Here is a 15,808-nt window from a genome sequence, read left to right as displayed (position 1 = left end):
TATGGTGAACAAACCTAGCATGAGATACTATTATCATAATTGCCAACTTATTATACTATATAGGCTTTATGTGATTCAACCCTTATTGTGTTATTATTCTCTAGTTTGTATGTTTCATGGGTTTATGACACCCTGGTTCTCACAAAGTAAGGCAAAAGCCTGCTTAAATATGCATAAATGTGTTTGTCTTTCTTTATTACATGGTAGTTAGTGTAATGAAATAGTATAAGATGAATCAATGGGTCTCAATGTGTAATTTCAGATCCATAAAACACTGAAATGGAAAAGAGATGTGCAGTTTCAAGTTTTCTTATCAGATCATTTACAATATTCTTTAGAATGTGTCTATCCCTACCAATTGATCAAACCTGCAGACACAATTTTATGTTCAGTGTTTCAAGGTTTTGCTATCAGTCGTTGATGTCAAATGCTTTGGTTTGCTTTGTGAGAGGAATACTTGCATGCTAAAGCTGTAAACTGAGCCATCTTATCTGTGTTGTGGTCTGATCAAGTGATTTCTGTGCTGCAGGGTCCCAAAGGACCTCGAGGTGACAGGGTAAGCTGAACTCAAATTCTGTTCCCTTCAATCTGTCAAGCGAATTCATAAATACAGCATCCAATGAGACAGTTTCTTCATGACGTGTCATTGATGAAGAGTTTTCTTGGTGCCGTCTGACCCGTTAACCTCAGTTTGCCACTCCCCTTTGTTTACAAGGCACATTATAATTGTAGGCCTTAATTAAATTCTTAATGTAAATTCTCATCAGACACATTTATTTTCTCCACTTTATTAAACAGACTTTACTTCAAACTATTTTACTACAGCAGTTTAAAACTTGTAATAGTCCCATCTAATTACAGTGATAGGTCTGTAACACGTCATCACTTGGGTTGTCTTCATTTTCCCAGGGTCCTCAGGGCCCAAATGGAAGAGATGGCAAACCCGGACTCCCTGGCCCTCCTGGCCCCCCAGGCCCCCCTGGACTTGGAGGAGTAAGTCTGTCTTTTACGCTCAAGGATTATGAAGATCATACCAGAAACGTTTTCTTTAAAATTAAAGAAAGTAATGACTATTATGACATGGAAAAGTGGGTTTATCTCAGCTGCATGGCAAACAAATGCCTGGTCTTTGACATCTTACCTTTTGCCCCTTTACTCTAATGACAACATATGTGCAATTAGGGCACTGGTTGGCAAATGGCATGTAAATCAGGTTTACAAAAGCTAAAAACTGTTGTAATTAGTAAATTTGTAAAATTTTTAATATAGGTTTGAATTACTATAACAAGGATGAGAGTAACCTTTATGTGGTATTGACTGGTTTATAGATGTATTACAATGAGTTAATTGTTGTTTTATTTCAACTGCTCGACAGAACTTTGCTGCTCAGTATGATGGTGCCAAGGCCCCTGATCCTGGCCCTGGACCCCCAGTAAGTTTCCCACTCTATCCCCCTATCTCCTATTTTCTCTCAACATAATATATATGAACAAAAAGTCTGTCTGAATCCCTTATATAGGTTGAGTTGGAATTAATATACAATTAATTTCTCTTTATCAGGGACCACCAGGACCCAGAGGCTCCCCTGGAATGCCCGGACCCCAGGTAGGTCCAAAATCTGCCTTGAAATAAAATTTCTATTCAAAAACTTTTTATCAATCCCATATGATGAAGTTAGATTAAGTTGAGATGCCCACTGAGGCACAGCAATGGGGAAAAACGTGTTTAGACCTTTTCTTAATACTGCATCTGTTGTTCAATAGGGACCCCAAGGACAGACAGGACACCCTGGTGAGCCTGGCCAGCCTGGAAACGACGTAAGGCGATTTCCCTGAAATCCTACCATTTGTTTTAGTTGCTGTTATGATATTTAAAATTGAAATACTTGGCTTCCATTTTCCAGGGCCCTGTTGGTCCCCGTGGACCCCCTGGACCACCTGGCAAATCTGGAGAAGATGTGAGTTTGTGTCCTCATTGTCTTTACTATTTCTTAATCTATTAAGGTTGCCTCTGTAGTTTTTTTTTACATCTTTAAACATCAAACGGTGCATTTCCTGATGATTTCTAGGGAAACAACGGCAGGCCTGGCAAACCCGGAGACAGAGGTACCCCTGGCCCTCAGGTAAGAGGTCTTTACCCAGACATGGAGATGTAATGTAATCTTCTGAATGAAGATTCATCGCTTTTGACAGCTTCATAACTCTTCTTTGCTTCTGAATTGCAGGGCGCTCGTGGATTCCCAGGAACCCCAGGACTTCCAGGAATGAAGGGACACAGAGTGAGTACCCTTAGTTGACCTTCTTAGTCTAGGCCTCTCTGCAGGAACTGGAACTAGAACCACACATTTTAGTGCTGGTGCCTTTCATACTGACTGCATTCAGAAATAAAGACTTCCTAATAAACTGAATTTGATAGAGTCTTTTCTTGTACTTAGTCCATTAGCAGAGAGGAAAGTAAATTAATTCTCATTTAATCTCTTTTCAAGAGCTCCTCGGTGATGTTGATCATTTTTAATATCCTAGCTGGTGAATTAGGGTTTTAGTTATGTTTTAATCTAAATTTTATTTGTATACGACTCTTATCATTTCTGCTCTTCTGCATTATAGGGTTACAATGGTATTGATGGACGCAAAGGAGAACCTGGCACTGCTGGCCCCAAGGTAAGCCACCATAAAATGTTCAGATAACCTCTTCACCTTTCTTTTTTTTTTCTTTTTATAAGCCTGCCTCGTTTTTTATGTTGATCTACTTCAGCAGGTAAATGTTAATATAGATGACCTGTTTTTTTCTACCTCTCCTTTAGGGTGAGTCTGGTTCCCCTGGATCTTCTGGAAGTCCTGGACTTGCTGTAAGTTTCTGATACTACTATAATTTTCATTATCTTAGATGTGTTTTTATCAGCTATCTGTTTGTTCAAATTGACTAGTGATGAAAAGACAGCAGGGCGTATAAAAGAAAGCAGCTCCAGTGACGCCATTGGATGTGTTTGGTTTTCAGGGACAACGCGGTCAGCCTGGTGAGAGGGGTCGCCCCGGCCCTGCTGGTCCCGCTGGTGCTCGTGGTTCTGATGGCAATGTCGGACCTGCTGGTCCAGCTGTGAGTAAACTCTTCATTTCTAGCAGGTCCAAAAAGGAGATATTGCTGATGTGAGAGTTTTCCTTACACCATGGTTGTTTCTGCTCTTTTATCCAGGGTCCTCTCGGTGCTGCCGGTCCCCCAGGCTTCCCCGGTGGTCCCGGCCCCAAGGTACATGCCTCATCACTGCCTATTGCATATATAACTTGTTATTAAAAAAAGAGGCCAGTATAGTCAAATCCTTAAACACATTGGTGATTCTTCTTTACAATATAGCTACAAATAAAAGACACAAATGTTGTATTTTCCAACTATAAATATTTATTTTTTGTTTTTGTGTTTTTTTTAAGGTCATATCTTTAAATAAGTTTAAATGTTTTCTCTTTATCACCAGAAAAAGCAAAAATAATTTAAACATTGTCATTTACAGGGAGAGATTGGAGCCGCTGGAAGCACTGGCCCATCTGGACCTCAGGGGTCTAGAGGAGAGCCCGGACCTAATGGTGCTGTTGGACCAGTTGGTCCTCCTGTAAGTAGATAAAGAGACGGTCAACTCGCATATTTAAAAAAAAAAAGAGGAAACTGTGTTAGTCCGGAAGATGACTATAAGTCATTGATATAGACTTGAATATAAAAAGGATGTTTGTTTTGAAGAGAATAAATGTAGAATTCTACCTTAAAATAGTTGACTACTTATACTACGTCCATTTTTTTTCTTCCCATTCTCCATAATGACCTTAATAGGTTTAAATATAACTGCATATTAAAAAAAAAGAGAATTATGTTTCAAAATTATGTTAACCACATTAAACTTTTTGAGGAATGAAACACTTAGTGAAAATATTAAGATGGAACCACAATTTTAGATTATTATAATGTGAATAGAAAGTATCATAATTATATTATATAAAGATTATTATAATTATAATTATATATAGATTATTATAATGTGAACACAAAGTGTATTGAATGGGAAAGCACAACTACATTGTACTGTCTTGGGATGGAATGATTAGAATTACATCTGGGCCTCATTGGCTTTTTATATAAGTGTAATTGAATTCAACCTGTTTGTAAATTGTCTTGAGATTACATTTGTTATCATTTTCAGCTATTTAAAGATGCATGATGAAAATGAATGATTTTTTGTACACTCTGTCCACAGGGTAACCCTGGTAATAATGGCCTGAATGGAGCCAAGGGAGCTGCTGTAAGTATCCACTCTGGTACAGCAGTCATTGTTTGCATATTATGTGATGACATACCACATACATTGAGATACAGTAGGAAGGCTTGTACACAGATACAGGCAGTATATATAAATTGTGAATGTTCAGAACTGCTAGATGAGGCATCATAGCCTCCTTCAGGTATGGAGCTGCATTTTAGCTTCAGTTAAATTTATTTTTTCTGTCAACTTCTGTTTGATTAATCTTTAATAAGTTTTGGTTTTGGCACTAAACTTGTTTTGGCTTATTTCATTTAAACAAAACAAAAAGCTTTTATTTTAAACACTTTGTTGTTATTAAAGACTCCAAAAGGTGTAGTGCTAACCTTTCACCATTCCTTTCATAAAAAGGGCACCCCTGGTATTGCTGGAGCTCCCGGTTTCCCTGGACCAAGAGGAGGCCCTGGACCTCAGGGACCTCAGGGTGCTGCTGGACCAAGAGGACCTTCTGTAAGTGGTAGTGATGATGTATAAGGGGTCTTGCAGAGATTCATCCATTTGGTTATTTGTTTTAGATATTGCTAAATGTTATCCATATCCAGCTTTGCACTATCCAGCCTTCAATTAGGAGTTTCTTTATCTCATGGTATCAATGATATTCAAGTTTTTAAAGTGACGGATGCACAAACATTTGTATTTTCTATACAATCTGTGACCTTAAGTTACGCATGTACTGCAGAAGCTTTAAGAGAGATAGCCTATTGCTTTGCAGGCCCAAATGCAGACATGATCTTGCTGTTTAGTAATGCACACTAAACTAGTCTGAGCCATTACTGGTAAATGACACAATGATATTCAGAGCATTAGATATATGATGGTTCGTTGGTTGAATTGCATCTATTTCTCTGTATGTTTTTAGGGTGATCCTGGTCTTCAGGGTGTCAAGGGAGACACTGGTTCCAAAGGAGAGCCTGTAAGTTCATATGATAACTAATTCAAAATGAAAAAACTCTGAGTCTAAATCCATCCTTGATGATAAAGTTCTTTACTGTCTTCTTCAGGGCAACGCTGGTCCCCAGGGACCTCCTGGAACTCAAGGGGAGGAAGGCAAGAGAGGACCCACTGGTGAGATCGGTGCCAATGGGCCTCCTGGCAACCGTGGTGCTAGGGTAAGTGTTCTACCATCATCTGTAATGGTTATGTCTTACCTTTTAGATAGCTTCAGCTTCTAACACCTGTGTGTCACATTCAGGGTGCTCCCGGAACCCGTGGCATTCCAGGTTCTGATGGAAGAGCTGGCCCAGTTGTAAGCATAATGTCCAAGATTCCCTTGTTTGTCTATGTAAGGTTCTGAGCCTAATTTCTCCTGTTCTTTGACCATGACAGGGTATGCCTGGTGCCCGTGGTGCCACTGGTCCCGCTGGATCGCGTGGAGCCCCTGGAGATGCTGGTCGTGCTGGTGAACCTGGCCCTGCTGGTCTCAGAGTGAGTCTTTTTACTAGTTTCTGCTTATAGATGGAAAATGGGCCACATTCAAGTGGCAAAGTAGAAATGGTAGACCGCTATAGTGGTATATCCTAATAACGTCCATATTTGTTTGCTAAAGGGTCTCCCAGGAAGCCCTGGAAGCTCTGGACCCCCAGGAAAGGAGGGACCTTCTGTGAGTAAACCTGATTTTTACTATCTTTAGAGTTTAACTGTTGATCTTGTGACCTAAAGACACATTTCTCCTCATATTGATAGATCATCATCTCATTTTCTTCTTTCAGGGTCCTGCCGGACAAGATGGCCGTGCTGGACCTCCTGGCCCCGCTGGACCTAGAGGCCAGCCCGGAAACATTGGTTTCCCTGGACCCAAAGGAGCATCTGTAGGTGGACATTAGGCAGGACCTGAGAAAATAGAAAAGCATTTTGAGTTGTATGCATTTATTTGAACTTTGCCATAAGTTTAAATCCTATTTTTTCTCAGGGAGAATCTGGCAAGCCTGGCGAGAAGGGACCCAGTGGCCCCACTGGACTGAGGGTATGCCAGCAGATCTAATGCCATGAAAACAAAGATGTTTGCTTATTTTCTTTTTTTACCTGCTTGTTTCTGAATTGTATTAAGTTGTTATCTCTTAAATTAGGGACCCCCTGGACCTGATGGGAACAACGGAGCCACTGGCCCTATGGGATTAGCTGTAAGTGTCTTTACATACATAAGTTACTCCATTATATGGCCTATCAAATGGACCATGCATTATATGATATTAGCACAAATTTAAAAACAGTCAACTGTTTTTTTTCTCCTTGGTGTAGGGCGGTCCTGGTGAAAAGGGAGAGCAGGGACCAGCCGGAGCTCCTGGCTTCCAGGTTTGAACTTTTTCTCTTTTTGATTACTGTAAATAACCTCCAATCCTTTAACTTAATTTAGCTAAGTAAAATTTGTGTTAATGATTCCATAGGGGCTGTTGAAATGTATCCTAATTTAAGATGTTGAAAGTTTGACTTGTTACACTTATTGTCATAGCACCATTTAGAAATTATAAAAATGTTTTCTATGGACCTCTTTTAATCTTTCACTTTTTAGCCACAATTCATTGAGTATAGAGCCACAGTCTATGTCATAGCCATAGTTTCTTACATCTAAGGGAATGATCTGCGTAATAAAGCCATATGTGTTAGTACCAGTTTATGTATTGGTTCTTCAAACTAAAATTAGTTCACTGGCTTCCTCTTGGTTTTTGGTTAGCAATTTTGGATCTTATAGTGCTACTTCCTCTATTTAGGGTCTGCCTGGACCTGCTGGACCTGCTGGTGAGGCTGGCAAGCCCGGAGAAAGAGTAAGCAAATGAACATAAAGCAAGTTTTACATCAGTTGCGATACCAGTTTCAGTGTAGACTAACCAGATCGAACTAAATTGATGTGTTTTTGCAGGGTATCCCAGGAGAACAGGGAACAGCTGGGCCAGCTGGTGCCAAGGTGTGATCACTTTGCTTTTACGTGAATATTCTAGAACCAGCAGCTCTCTTATCAAGTGAATAGGAATAAGACCTTATGCATTTAAATGCTGCAGGGAGAGCGCGGTAACCCAGGTTCTGCTGGAGCAACTGGGCCTCAAGGACAAGCTGGACCCCGTGGACCAGCTGGACCCCCTGGGTCTGATGGTGGAAAGGTAATGCAAAGAAAACACGATTTTTAGTAACTCTTATGATATAAATCGATATAAAGTCAAGAAACAAAAGAGATAGATAAAAGGATATGAATTTTTTTCCACTGCCAGGGAGAGCCTGGAGCTGCTGGGAATGCTGGTGCCCCTGGACATCAAGGACCTAGTGGCTTACCTGGTGAGCGCGGTATAGCTGGTGCTCCAGGTGGCAAGGGAGAGAAGGTAAATTTAACCCGTGCATTTTCTATCATATTATATGCTCACCTGCTTAAACCACGGCTTTTGTTTTTCAGGGAGAGGCTGGAAACAGAGGCCCTGATGGAAATCCTGGCAGAGATGGAGCCCGTGTAGGTTAAACTTATTGTTCTTTGGACAATGACGACTTAATAAACAATGCTTCTTGCCTGTGCCTCATACCTACTATTTCATCCTGTCTCTTACTAGGGCCTTCAAGGACCTCCCGGTCCTCCTGGACCCACTGGAGCCAATGGTGATAAGGTAAGTCAGTGAATTGGTTGCAAAAAATATGTAAATATAACTAACTTACTTTGCACATTTACATTAGTCCACAATTTTACATAAAAAAACACTGTGTGAAGAAAACTCTCCAAGAAATGACTTCTGCCCATGCTTCAAAGCATAGATTCCTTAAACCAGAGCTAGCTACAACATTAAGCTATCAAGAGAAGCAGTTGGAATTAAACCAATTCAGAAATATATATGAATAAACTCACAGCTCATTTTCAACTAATGTCTCCGCTCTGGCTTAAAATCGAAATTAATCCGCAGCATAACTTAATTTCTAAACAGTAGTCCTGCCGCTGCCATCTAGTGGCTAGTTTATGAACTGAGACAATAATCCAGCTACAATTGAATTAAAGATAGCAGTTGGTACGCTCCTGAAAATAGAAAAACATGCAGTTGTAATATCAGCTTTTTGTAAAATTTTAACTAAATGGAATAGGAAATGTTTTTGATTGGTATTAGTGTATTTAAAAAGTGCAGTGGATTATTTATTTATAGCAGATTTCTTAGCCTGTCTTTTCTCTCTTTTAGGGTGAGATGGGTTCCTTTGGACCCGCTGGCCCTCCTGGACCTCGTGGACAATCTGTGAGTGCTTGCTGATTGAATTTTTTGATGATACACATAACCTCTTTTGTCATCAAAAAGCATGGTCTTTGGAAGCCTTTTTTTAACAATGTGCTTGTTATCTACAGGGAGAGCGTGGAGAGGTTGGCCCTCCCGGACCCCCTGGATTTAGCGGCCCCCCTGTAAGCCTGATGCTATAATAGAATTGTATCAGAAAGAGATTGAGATTAAATATCTGCAGATTTGTTCCAAATACTCACAAGATTGTGCAGACGTTAATTTATCTTTCCTTGATTGTCCCACAGGGTGCCGATGGTCAGCCCGGAGCCAGAGGAGAGCGTGGACCTTCTGGAGCTAAGGGAGAAGCTGGAGCCGCTGGCCCTGCTGGACCTTCTGGACAGTCTGGACCTGCTGTAAGCAGACACAAACTCTTGCTTTCTGTGTTTAGTTGTATCTAATAATTGCAGGTTAAATAGTATCATATGATATAAATAAAGGAAATTGTCCTTTTTTATTCTGTGTTTAGGGCCCTGCCGGCCCTGCTGGACCTCCTGGTGCTCGTGGAGAGAATGGCCCTCCAGTGAGTATCAAAACAAAGCATTTTGTTACTTCATTGCATTTATAGTCTGTTTGGTTGAATACCAAAACATTTATTGTCTTATGTTAGATCTTTGAACAGCAGTATGATTTACTAGATTCAGGAAAATAGCATCCTTTTAGCCTCCTCCATATTACTCATTCTTCTAATGCTAGTTTTGTTCAGGTTCCTGGGTAAAAAATATAAACACATGCCCACATATTCATAGTCTAACTTCTGTGTATTTTTGCTCAGGGTTTGACTGGTTTACCTGGTGCTGCTGGTAGAGTTGGTGCTCCTGGTCCTGCTGTGAGTACTTTCTTTTACAGTGTGCAATTCTTCATAAACTCACACAAACGCAGACCCAACATCATCATCTTCTCCTTCACAGGGTATTGTTGGACCTCCTGGCCCCAGTGGTTCTGCTGGCAAAGATGGACCTCGTGGTCTCCGTGGTGACCCTGGCCCTGCTGGTCCCTCTGGTGAGCAGGGGATGGTTGGACCACCTGGTCCTCCTGGAGAGAAGGGACCATCTGGAGAGTCTGGCCCTGCTGTAAGTCTCTGTAAAGAAATCACTTTGAAGAAATTTAGAAAGTAGATTTTTTGTGGGATTTCACATAATGTTCCTACACATCAACAAATTATTAGAGTAGTTAATCATGAGTGCCTATGCTTTTCTTTAGGGATCTCCTGGTGCTCCTGGACCCTCTGGACTTCTTGGACCTCCAGGATTTGTGGGTCTCCCAGGTAGTAGAGGACAACTTGGTCTTCCTGGTGGTCCCGGCCCTGCTGTAAGTGCAAATTAATACCCCAGAGATTCCCTTTAGACATGGTATAATATCATGCAATCGCTCACCTGTTACATTTTAACTCTATAAACCGAAAAGTGTGCTTCAAATGCAAGAACCAAGTAACTAATTACTGTCTAATTTGCTTCTTCATCGTCAATGTGTCAACATATTTTCTGTTAATTTAACAGGGACCCCCTGGTAGAAGCGGACCCCCTGGTGTAACTGGAGCTCGTGGTGCCCCTGGTAACATGGGCATGCCTGGTATGAACGGACCTCAGGGAGAGGCTGGACGTGAGGTAACACCTACTCAGACTGTTGTCCAGTTAGCTAGTTAGTTGGCTAATAATAAAATACAAAACATATCTTTTTCTCAGTTGATGTAGAATCATGTAAAAAGATCAGCAAAACTTGAGCCAATCAATTAGGAACAACAGTGAATTGAACAGGAACTAGTGGAAGTCAAACATGAAGAGGGCCTAAAAGTTGGTTTCTCTTCAAGACTGTAAATAGTCTAAGGTCAAATCTGGTTCATTAGTAGAGCTGATGAACACAAGAGCTCGATCTACTATAGAGCTTTTTATTTATTGTTTAAACAAGAGCAAAGCACCACTTCTGATCGTGTCATTATCAATGTAAAAGATGGACACTTCATTCAATTGAGTGGTTATAACCCAAAAATGTTAGGAGAAAGTTGTTGGAGAGAAACCTGAAAACAATTCCAGTCAATTTGTTAGGTGGAGCATTATATAAACTCCAGCTTCCAAACAACATTTCTTTTTCCCAAAGACATGTTTTTATATAAAAGCAGTTCAAGCCCTTAGTTTCAATAGAAATAACAGCAACCATATTGATTACCTCTGGAGAGCAATAGAGTGATAACTCCACCTCCTTAAGGGTAGTTAAATTTTTAGTTTGCTTGTTTTTCCTTTATAACAATTTTAACTATGTTCGCAGATAAAACCTGGTTTTGTTTTTACTATATAAACCATATCATTGGCACATTTAAGCCAAACACTATGAAGCATTTTTTACATGTAACAGCCTTTGTGGAACTGGAATGCTGCACACCAGAAAGTCAGCAACAATGTTTTAAAGTTTTTAGATAAACATCTCTAACCATACCTGCCATTTACAGGCAATCTATAGAAAGAGTTTTAAATGTGGAATTAGGAAATCTCCCTGTCAGACGCAATGAGAGATAATCTCTGTTTAAAAATGGCTTGATAATTTGCTTTCAATCTATAACTGTGGTGTACTTTCTTCCCAATCTTAAGAATCTTCTCATTAGGGATATTCTGAATTATACATTTATAGAGGTGGATTTCAGCTTTTGAAAGTATGCTTGAAGGTTACTTGTATTACCTCCTCCTGTAACTGTAAACTTAAAAGCTCTGATAATGTCCCGTAGCATAGAAACCAAGGTTAACAAATTCTGTGGATATATTTTTTTTAATGCTACTTTGTACAGCATACGTAGATTTAATTTACCGAAAACATAATATTGGCTAAAACAAGACTTTGTTTTCCTTACATACATGTACATTTGACATAGATGAAATACAAATCCTCATTTAATTAAGATACTGATGTAGAACATCACTGAATAATTGATGCTCAATGCTGCCTCCGGGAATGGAATGTAGGGATGAGAGCCAATTATTAGCAGAAACTACTACTCTCTTACACTTACGGAGAAACACTTTTGGCACCTTCTGGCTCTAATACAGGAAACAGTTGCTTTTGAAACACTTTGATAAGGCTTGACTGCAATCCATTCATGCAACCAGTCCTTTTAGATTCAGCCATGTTAGTTTGCAAACCCAGATTCTTTTGCACAATATTTACCCTCAAGGTTAAAAGATGCAAACCAACAATATGAATTGTTTATTTTTCTCTTTCTACATTGAATTAGTTTTTTTGTATGTACCCAGGATTAAATTAATTTTCTGTCTATAATGAGAAAAAAAAATAATATTATTGCGTTGACCAATTATTAGAATATAAATAGATGCAATGGAGAATTTTATATGTTTATCACAAAGCTTGTTTATGAAAATTTGTGCAACTTGCTTATATATCCTCTCATTGTCCATAACAGGGTAGCCCTGGTAACGATGGACCCCCTGGTCGTCCTGGTGCCCCTGGATTCAAGGTAATGACCTGAGGATACCTTTAAATAGGTTGGTTTGGAGAAGGAGAGCAGTCTCTTCTGAGCTTCATGTTCCCTTGTCTATTTTGCATAGGGAGATCGTGGTGAGCCTGGATCTCCTGGTTCCTTGGGACTCGCTGGTCCTCCAGGACCCGCTGGACCAAGTGGAGCTGCCGGCAGACCTGGAAACCGTGGAGAGCCTGTAGTTATCATTCTTCTTTGCCTAATCAAATGGTTAACATTCACATTTATATGCTTGTTCCATTAATATCTGTGGTTGAATTAATGTGTCCCTAGGGCTCACAAGGTCCTTCTGGAGCTGTTGGCCCCGCTGGAGCCAGAGGAGCCCCTGTAAGTACAATAACTACTGCATAATTTGGTTCTATCAAGAAAAGTAACAGGACATGAGCATGACAATTTGGAACTACTGAAATAATGGTTGATACCTGGGTGTTGTAGGGACCCTCTGGACCTCGTGGTGAGAAGGGTGTTGCTGGAGACAAGGGAGACAGAGGCATGAAGGGTCTGCGTGGACACCCTGGTCTCCAGGGAATGCCTGGACCCTCTGTGAGTACCTGAGATCAGCATTTAAGCTGAAAATAAGCACAGCCACACCATAAATACCCAGACTCCTACAGAAAACTCTCTGATCTGTGATCCTGCTTTTTCACCAGGGACCTCCTGGAGAGCCCGGACCTGCTGGAGCCCTTGGAGCTGCTGGACCTAGAGTGAGTTTCATACTGAGACCTTGTTCTTTTTTTAATTGATTATGCAAGTTGGAATTAAGCTACTGCCTTCCAATAAACAAGCTTTTGAAGCCCAGTCATATTTCCATGTGCCCAGGATTCGAAATTCTAACAGGAAATGTCTCAGATCACCCCCAGTATCCAATACAGGCAAATTGTCAAATTAATTATAAAGATAAACTATTCCTTAGCACTTCTGACAGTGTGGTTATCTAACAAGTGGTAAAAATGGTGATATAACCACAAGGCACATTAAATAAATATGTTGTTATCAGTGTGTATTGCTCCTGGAAGTTAGCATCACAACAATCAACAAATCCTATTAATCTGTTTGACTGCGACTTGAGTTTATTTGGGCGATTGACTTTTTTCCCAGAACCAAACTCTTACTCTAGATGAATCAAATGAAGTATTATTTTGCACTAGCAGACTTCTTTTTACATACATTGCAGAAACAGGAGCAGTTAACATGCTTAAGGACTCTTTGTGGCTTCAAATTCAAAGCATTCTTTAATTGTTTGGTGTTAAATATTTTTAAATACTCTAAACAGGCAATCATCTTTTGTTTAGGGACCTTCTGGACCCAATGGACCCCCTGGTAAAGATGGTAGATCTGGCACACATGGTCCCATGGGCTCTCCTGGTTCCCGTGGACCTCCTGGATATGTTGGACCATCTGTAAGTTTCACTTCTCATAGCTGTGTTCCCCTATTTTTAATCATGTTAATCCATTGCGTTATGTCTTCCATTTTCTATTGTAGGGTCCTCCTGGATCTCCTGGTCTGCCTGGACCTCCTGGCCCTGCTGGTGGCGGATACGACGTCTCCGGATACGATGAGTACAGAGCTGATCAGCCAGCTCTCAGAGCCAAGGACTATGAAGTGGATGCCACCATCAAGTCTCTTAACACTCAGATTGAGAACCTTCTTACCCCTGAGGGATCCAGAAAGAACCCTGCACGCACCTGCCGTGACATCAAGCTCAGCCACCCAGACTGGAGCAGCGGTAAGCAGCCTAGTTGTGGAAAGATATGTGCGTTTGCCACCCCTCTCTGAACCGAAAGCATTTGAGCAATTCCCTTTACCACCTTCCCCTCAGGATTCTACTGGATTGACCCCAACCAGGGCTGCACCAACGATGCCATCAAGGTCTTCTGTGACTTCACCACCCGTGAGACCTGCATCTATGCCCATCCTGAGAGAATTGCACGCAAGAACTGGTACAGAGGAACAGAGAAGAGGAAGCATGTCTGGTTTGGAGAGACCATCAATGGTGGTACCGAGGTACGGGTGCAGATGCAGTTAAATAGGAGGAAAAATCCCTACCTTGATATAGTTGCTCTTCAAAATCCTGACTTTTCTGATTGGTTCTATCCTGCAGTTTACCTACAACGATGAGACCATCAGCACACAGAGCATGGCCACCCAGCTGGCTTTCATGCGCCTGCTTTCCAATCAGGCTAGCCAGAACATCACCTACCACTGCAAGAACAGCATCGCCTACATGGATGGTCAGAGCGGCAACCTGAAGAAGGCCGTGGTGCTTCAAGGCTCCAACGATGTTGAGCTCAGGGCCGAGGGCAACAGCCGCTTTACCTTCTCTGTGCTGGAGGACGGCTGCACTGTAAGTGTTTTTTTTTTTTTTTTGGGTGCTGGGGTGTGCACATTGAATCAAAAAATCAAAAAAGTTTACAATGTCTAATCTCCATTTTTTTTTTCTCCCTTCACTTTTTGCAGAGACACACTGGTGAGTGGAGCAAGACAGTGATTGAGTACAGAACAAATAAACCAACTCGCCTCCCCATCCTCGACATTGCACCTTTGGACATTGGTGGAGCTGATCAGGAGTTTGGTTTGGACATTGGCCCAGTCTGTTTCAAATAAATAGACTTATGATAAATTAACATCCAAAAAGAGAGAAAGAACGAAAAAAAAAAGAAATCTCTGCCCTTCCCTTGTGTTTTTGTACTGAATGCTGACTTCCCTCTGCACATCCACTTGCTTAAGATGGGCAACTATCGGAAAGGACTAAATGGACTAAACAGAGATTTTGTGCAATGCAAATTAATACAGCCAAACCCAAAGGGACGCGGGAAAACACCTTGTTGTGGGACATCATGGCATCGTTTTTTGTAAAAAATAAAAGAAGTGTAATAAAAATGCTGAAAGTATGCATCATTTTTGTGGTCTTTGTATATCTTCCAAAGAGGAGGTTTAAAACCACAATTTCCAAGAACAAAAAAGGTTTGAACTACCTCATGCCTGTACTCAAAGAAAATAGTATTGACAAAAACCTGAGTCCACAACCGAGATGTTAAGACTTCCAGTGCTTCATGCTTTGTCCTGCTTGGAAGGTGCTCAGTTACTTGAAGCAGAGACCTATGGTGCTAAAATGCAGCTGTGGAATAAAACCACTTTTTTACTGTATTACTTTGTATTGACCTGTGAGGAGTCTTACATTAATCCCACCGATACCCCCCACTTTAAGCAGGTGGAATGTTACAAAACCCCTAATGTCTAATGTCTGTTCTCTGTTTTGTTTGTTTTCTTTTTTTATTTTGTCCAGTTTCTAACTTTTTTTTTTTTTGTCCAAATTTTTTTCAGGCTTTTATTTCATTTTTTTTTTTTTTAACTCTCCCAGCTCTATTCTCAGTGTTCACATTGACAGCACATTTTTCGTCCAGTCCCAAATGGTTTCCAGCGCCCTTTCTCTCTCTCTCTCTCCAACAATGACGCCACAAAGTCTATTGTACCTATTTTGTATATGTGAGATGTTTAAATAAATTGTGAAAAGTTCTGAAATAAAGCATGTCCAATGTTCCAAAACCCACAAACCATGCAGTGACTTTTATGTTTTAATGACATCATTGAAGGTATGTCACTGTATTTTTTTTTTTTTCTTTTTCATCTGGTCTTAGTTTTGCTGATAATTTATGTATCAGCACTGACTTAAACATCTTCCTATTGTGGAAGCAAAATGCTATCAAGAGTCACCTCCCAACTCAATGTTGCCTATCATCTGAACATCCAACTTTAATGTATAGTAAACTTCTGTTTACACTCTC

The 15,808-nt window shown here is 40.6% G+C and overlaps 1 protein-coding gene across 1 annotated transcript in view; it reads left to right on the top strand.

Moving 5' to 3' along the window:
• The window catches only part of col1a2 (collagen, type I, alpha 2), an 18,219-nt gene extending 2,411 nt beyond the window's left edge, over positions 1-15,808 (top strand). Inside the window, exons 3-50 of the mRNA XM_015376499.1 lie at positions 530-556; positions 910-993; positions 1,376-1,432; positions 1,561-1,605; positions 1,764-1,817; positions 1,904-1,957; positions 2,069-2,122; positions 2,225-2,278; positions 2,607-2,660; positions 2,804-2,848; positions 2,998-3,096; positions 3,193-3,246; positions 3,506-3,604; positions 4,241-4,285; positions 4,655-4,753; positions 5,163-5,216; positions 5,305-5,412; positions 5,496-5,549; positions 5,630-5,728; positions 5,850-5,903; positions 6,013-6,111; positions 6,213-6,266; positions 6,370-6,423; positions 6,542-6,595; positions 7,012-7,065; positions 7,161-7,205; positions 7,300-7,398; positions 7,507-7,614; positions 7,686-7,739; positions 7,837-7,890; positions 8,449-8,502; positions 8,610-8,663; positions 8,787-8,894; positions 9,008-9,061; positions 9,314-9,367; positions 9,450-9,611; positions 9,742-9,849; positions 10,038-10,145; positions 11,948-12,001; positions 12,093-12,200; positions 12,296-12,349; positions 12,458-12,565; positions 12,673-12,726; positions 13,315-13,422; positions 13,506-13,749; positions 13,843-14,027; positions 14,125-14,367; positions 14,481-15,808. Of these exons, the coding sequence (XP_015231985.1) occupies positions 530-556; positions 910-993; positions 1,376-1,432; positions 1,561-1,605; positions 1,764-1,817; positions 1,904-1,957; positions 2,069-2,122; positions 2,225-2,278; positions 2,607-2,660; positions 2,804-2,848; positions 2,998-3,096; positions 3,193-3,246; positions 3,506-3,604; positions 4,241-4,285; positions 4,655-4,753; positions 5,163-5,216; positions 5,305-5,412; positions 5,496-5,549; positions 5,630-5,728; positions 5,850-5,903; positions 6,013-6,111; positions 6,213-6,266; positions 6,370-6,423; positions 6,542-6,595; positions 7,012-7,065; positions 7,161-7,205; positions 7,300-7,398; positions 7,507-7,614; positions 7,686-7,739; positions 7,837-7,890; positions 8,449-8,502; positions 8,610-8,663; positions 8,787-8,894; positions 9,008-9,061; positions 9,314-9,367; positions 9,450-9,611; positions 9,742-9,849; positions 10,038-10,145; positions 11,948-12,001; positions 12,093-12,200; positions 12,296-12,349; positions 12,458-12,565; positions 12,673-12,726; positions 13,315-13,422; positions 13,506-13,749; positions 13,843-14,027; positions 14,125-14,367; positions 14,481-14,627 (3,975 nt within the window). The 3' untranslated portion in view covers positions 14,628-15,808. The remainder of the gene's footprint in view (positions 1-529; positions 557-909; positions 994-1,375; positions 1,433-1,560; positions 1,606-1,763; positions 1,818-1,903; positions 1,958-2,068; positions 2,123-2,224; positions 2,279-2,606; positions 2,661-2,803; positions 2,849-2,997; positions 3,097-3,192; positions 3,247-3,505; positions 3,605-4,240; positions 4,286-4,654; positions 4,754-5,162; positions 5,217-5,304; positions 5,413-5,495; positions 5,550-5,629; positions 5,729-5,849; positions 5,904-6,012; positions 6,112-6,212; positions 6,267-6,369; positions 6,424-6,541; positions 6,596-7,011; positions 7,066-7,160; positions 7,206-7,299; positions 7,399-7,506; positions 7,615-7,685; positions 7,740-7,836; positions 7,891-8,448; positions 8,503-8,609; positions 8,664-8,786; positions 8,895-9,007; positions 9,062-9,313; positions 9,368-9,449; positions 9,612-9,741; positions 9,850-10,037; positions 10,146-11,947; positions 12,002-12,092; positions 12,201-12,295; positions 12,350-12,457; positions 12,566-12,672; positions 12,727-13,314; positions 13,423-13,505; positions 13,750-13,842; positions 14,028-14,124; positions 14,368-14,480) is intronic.

Source organism: Cyprinodon variegatus, unplaced genomic scaffold (assembly GCF_000732505.1).
Source record: "Cyprinodon variegatus isolate N-32 unplaced genomic scaffold, C_variegatus-1.0 Scaffold135, whole genome shotgun sequence".
NCBI classification, from domain to species: domain Eukaryota; kingdom Metazoa; phylum Chordata; class Actinopteri; order Cyprinodontiformes; family Cyprinodontidae; genus Cyprinodon; species Cyprinodon variegatus.
The sequence above is the reverse complement of the archived record's forward strand: the minus strand, read 5'-3'. Positions and strand labels throughout refer to the sequence as shown.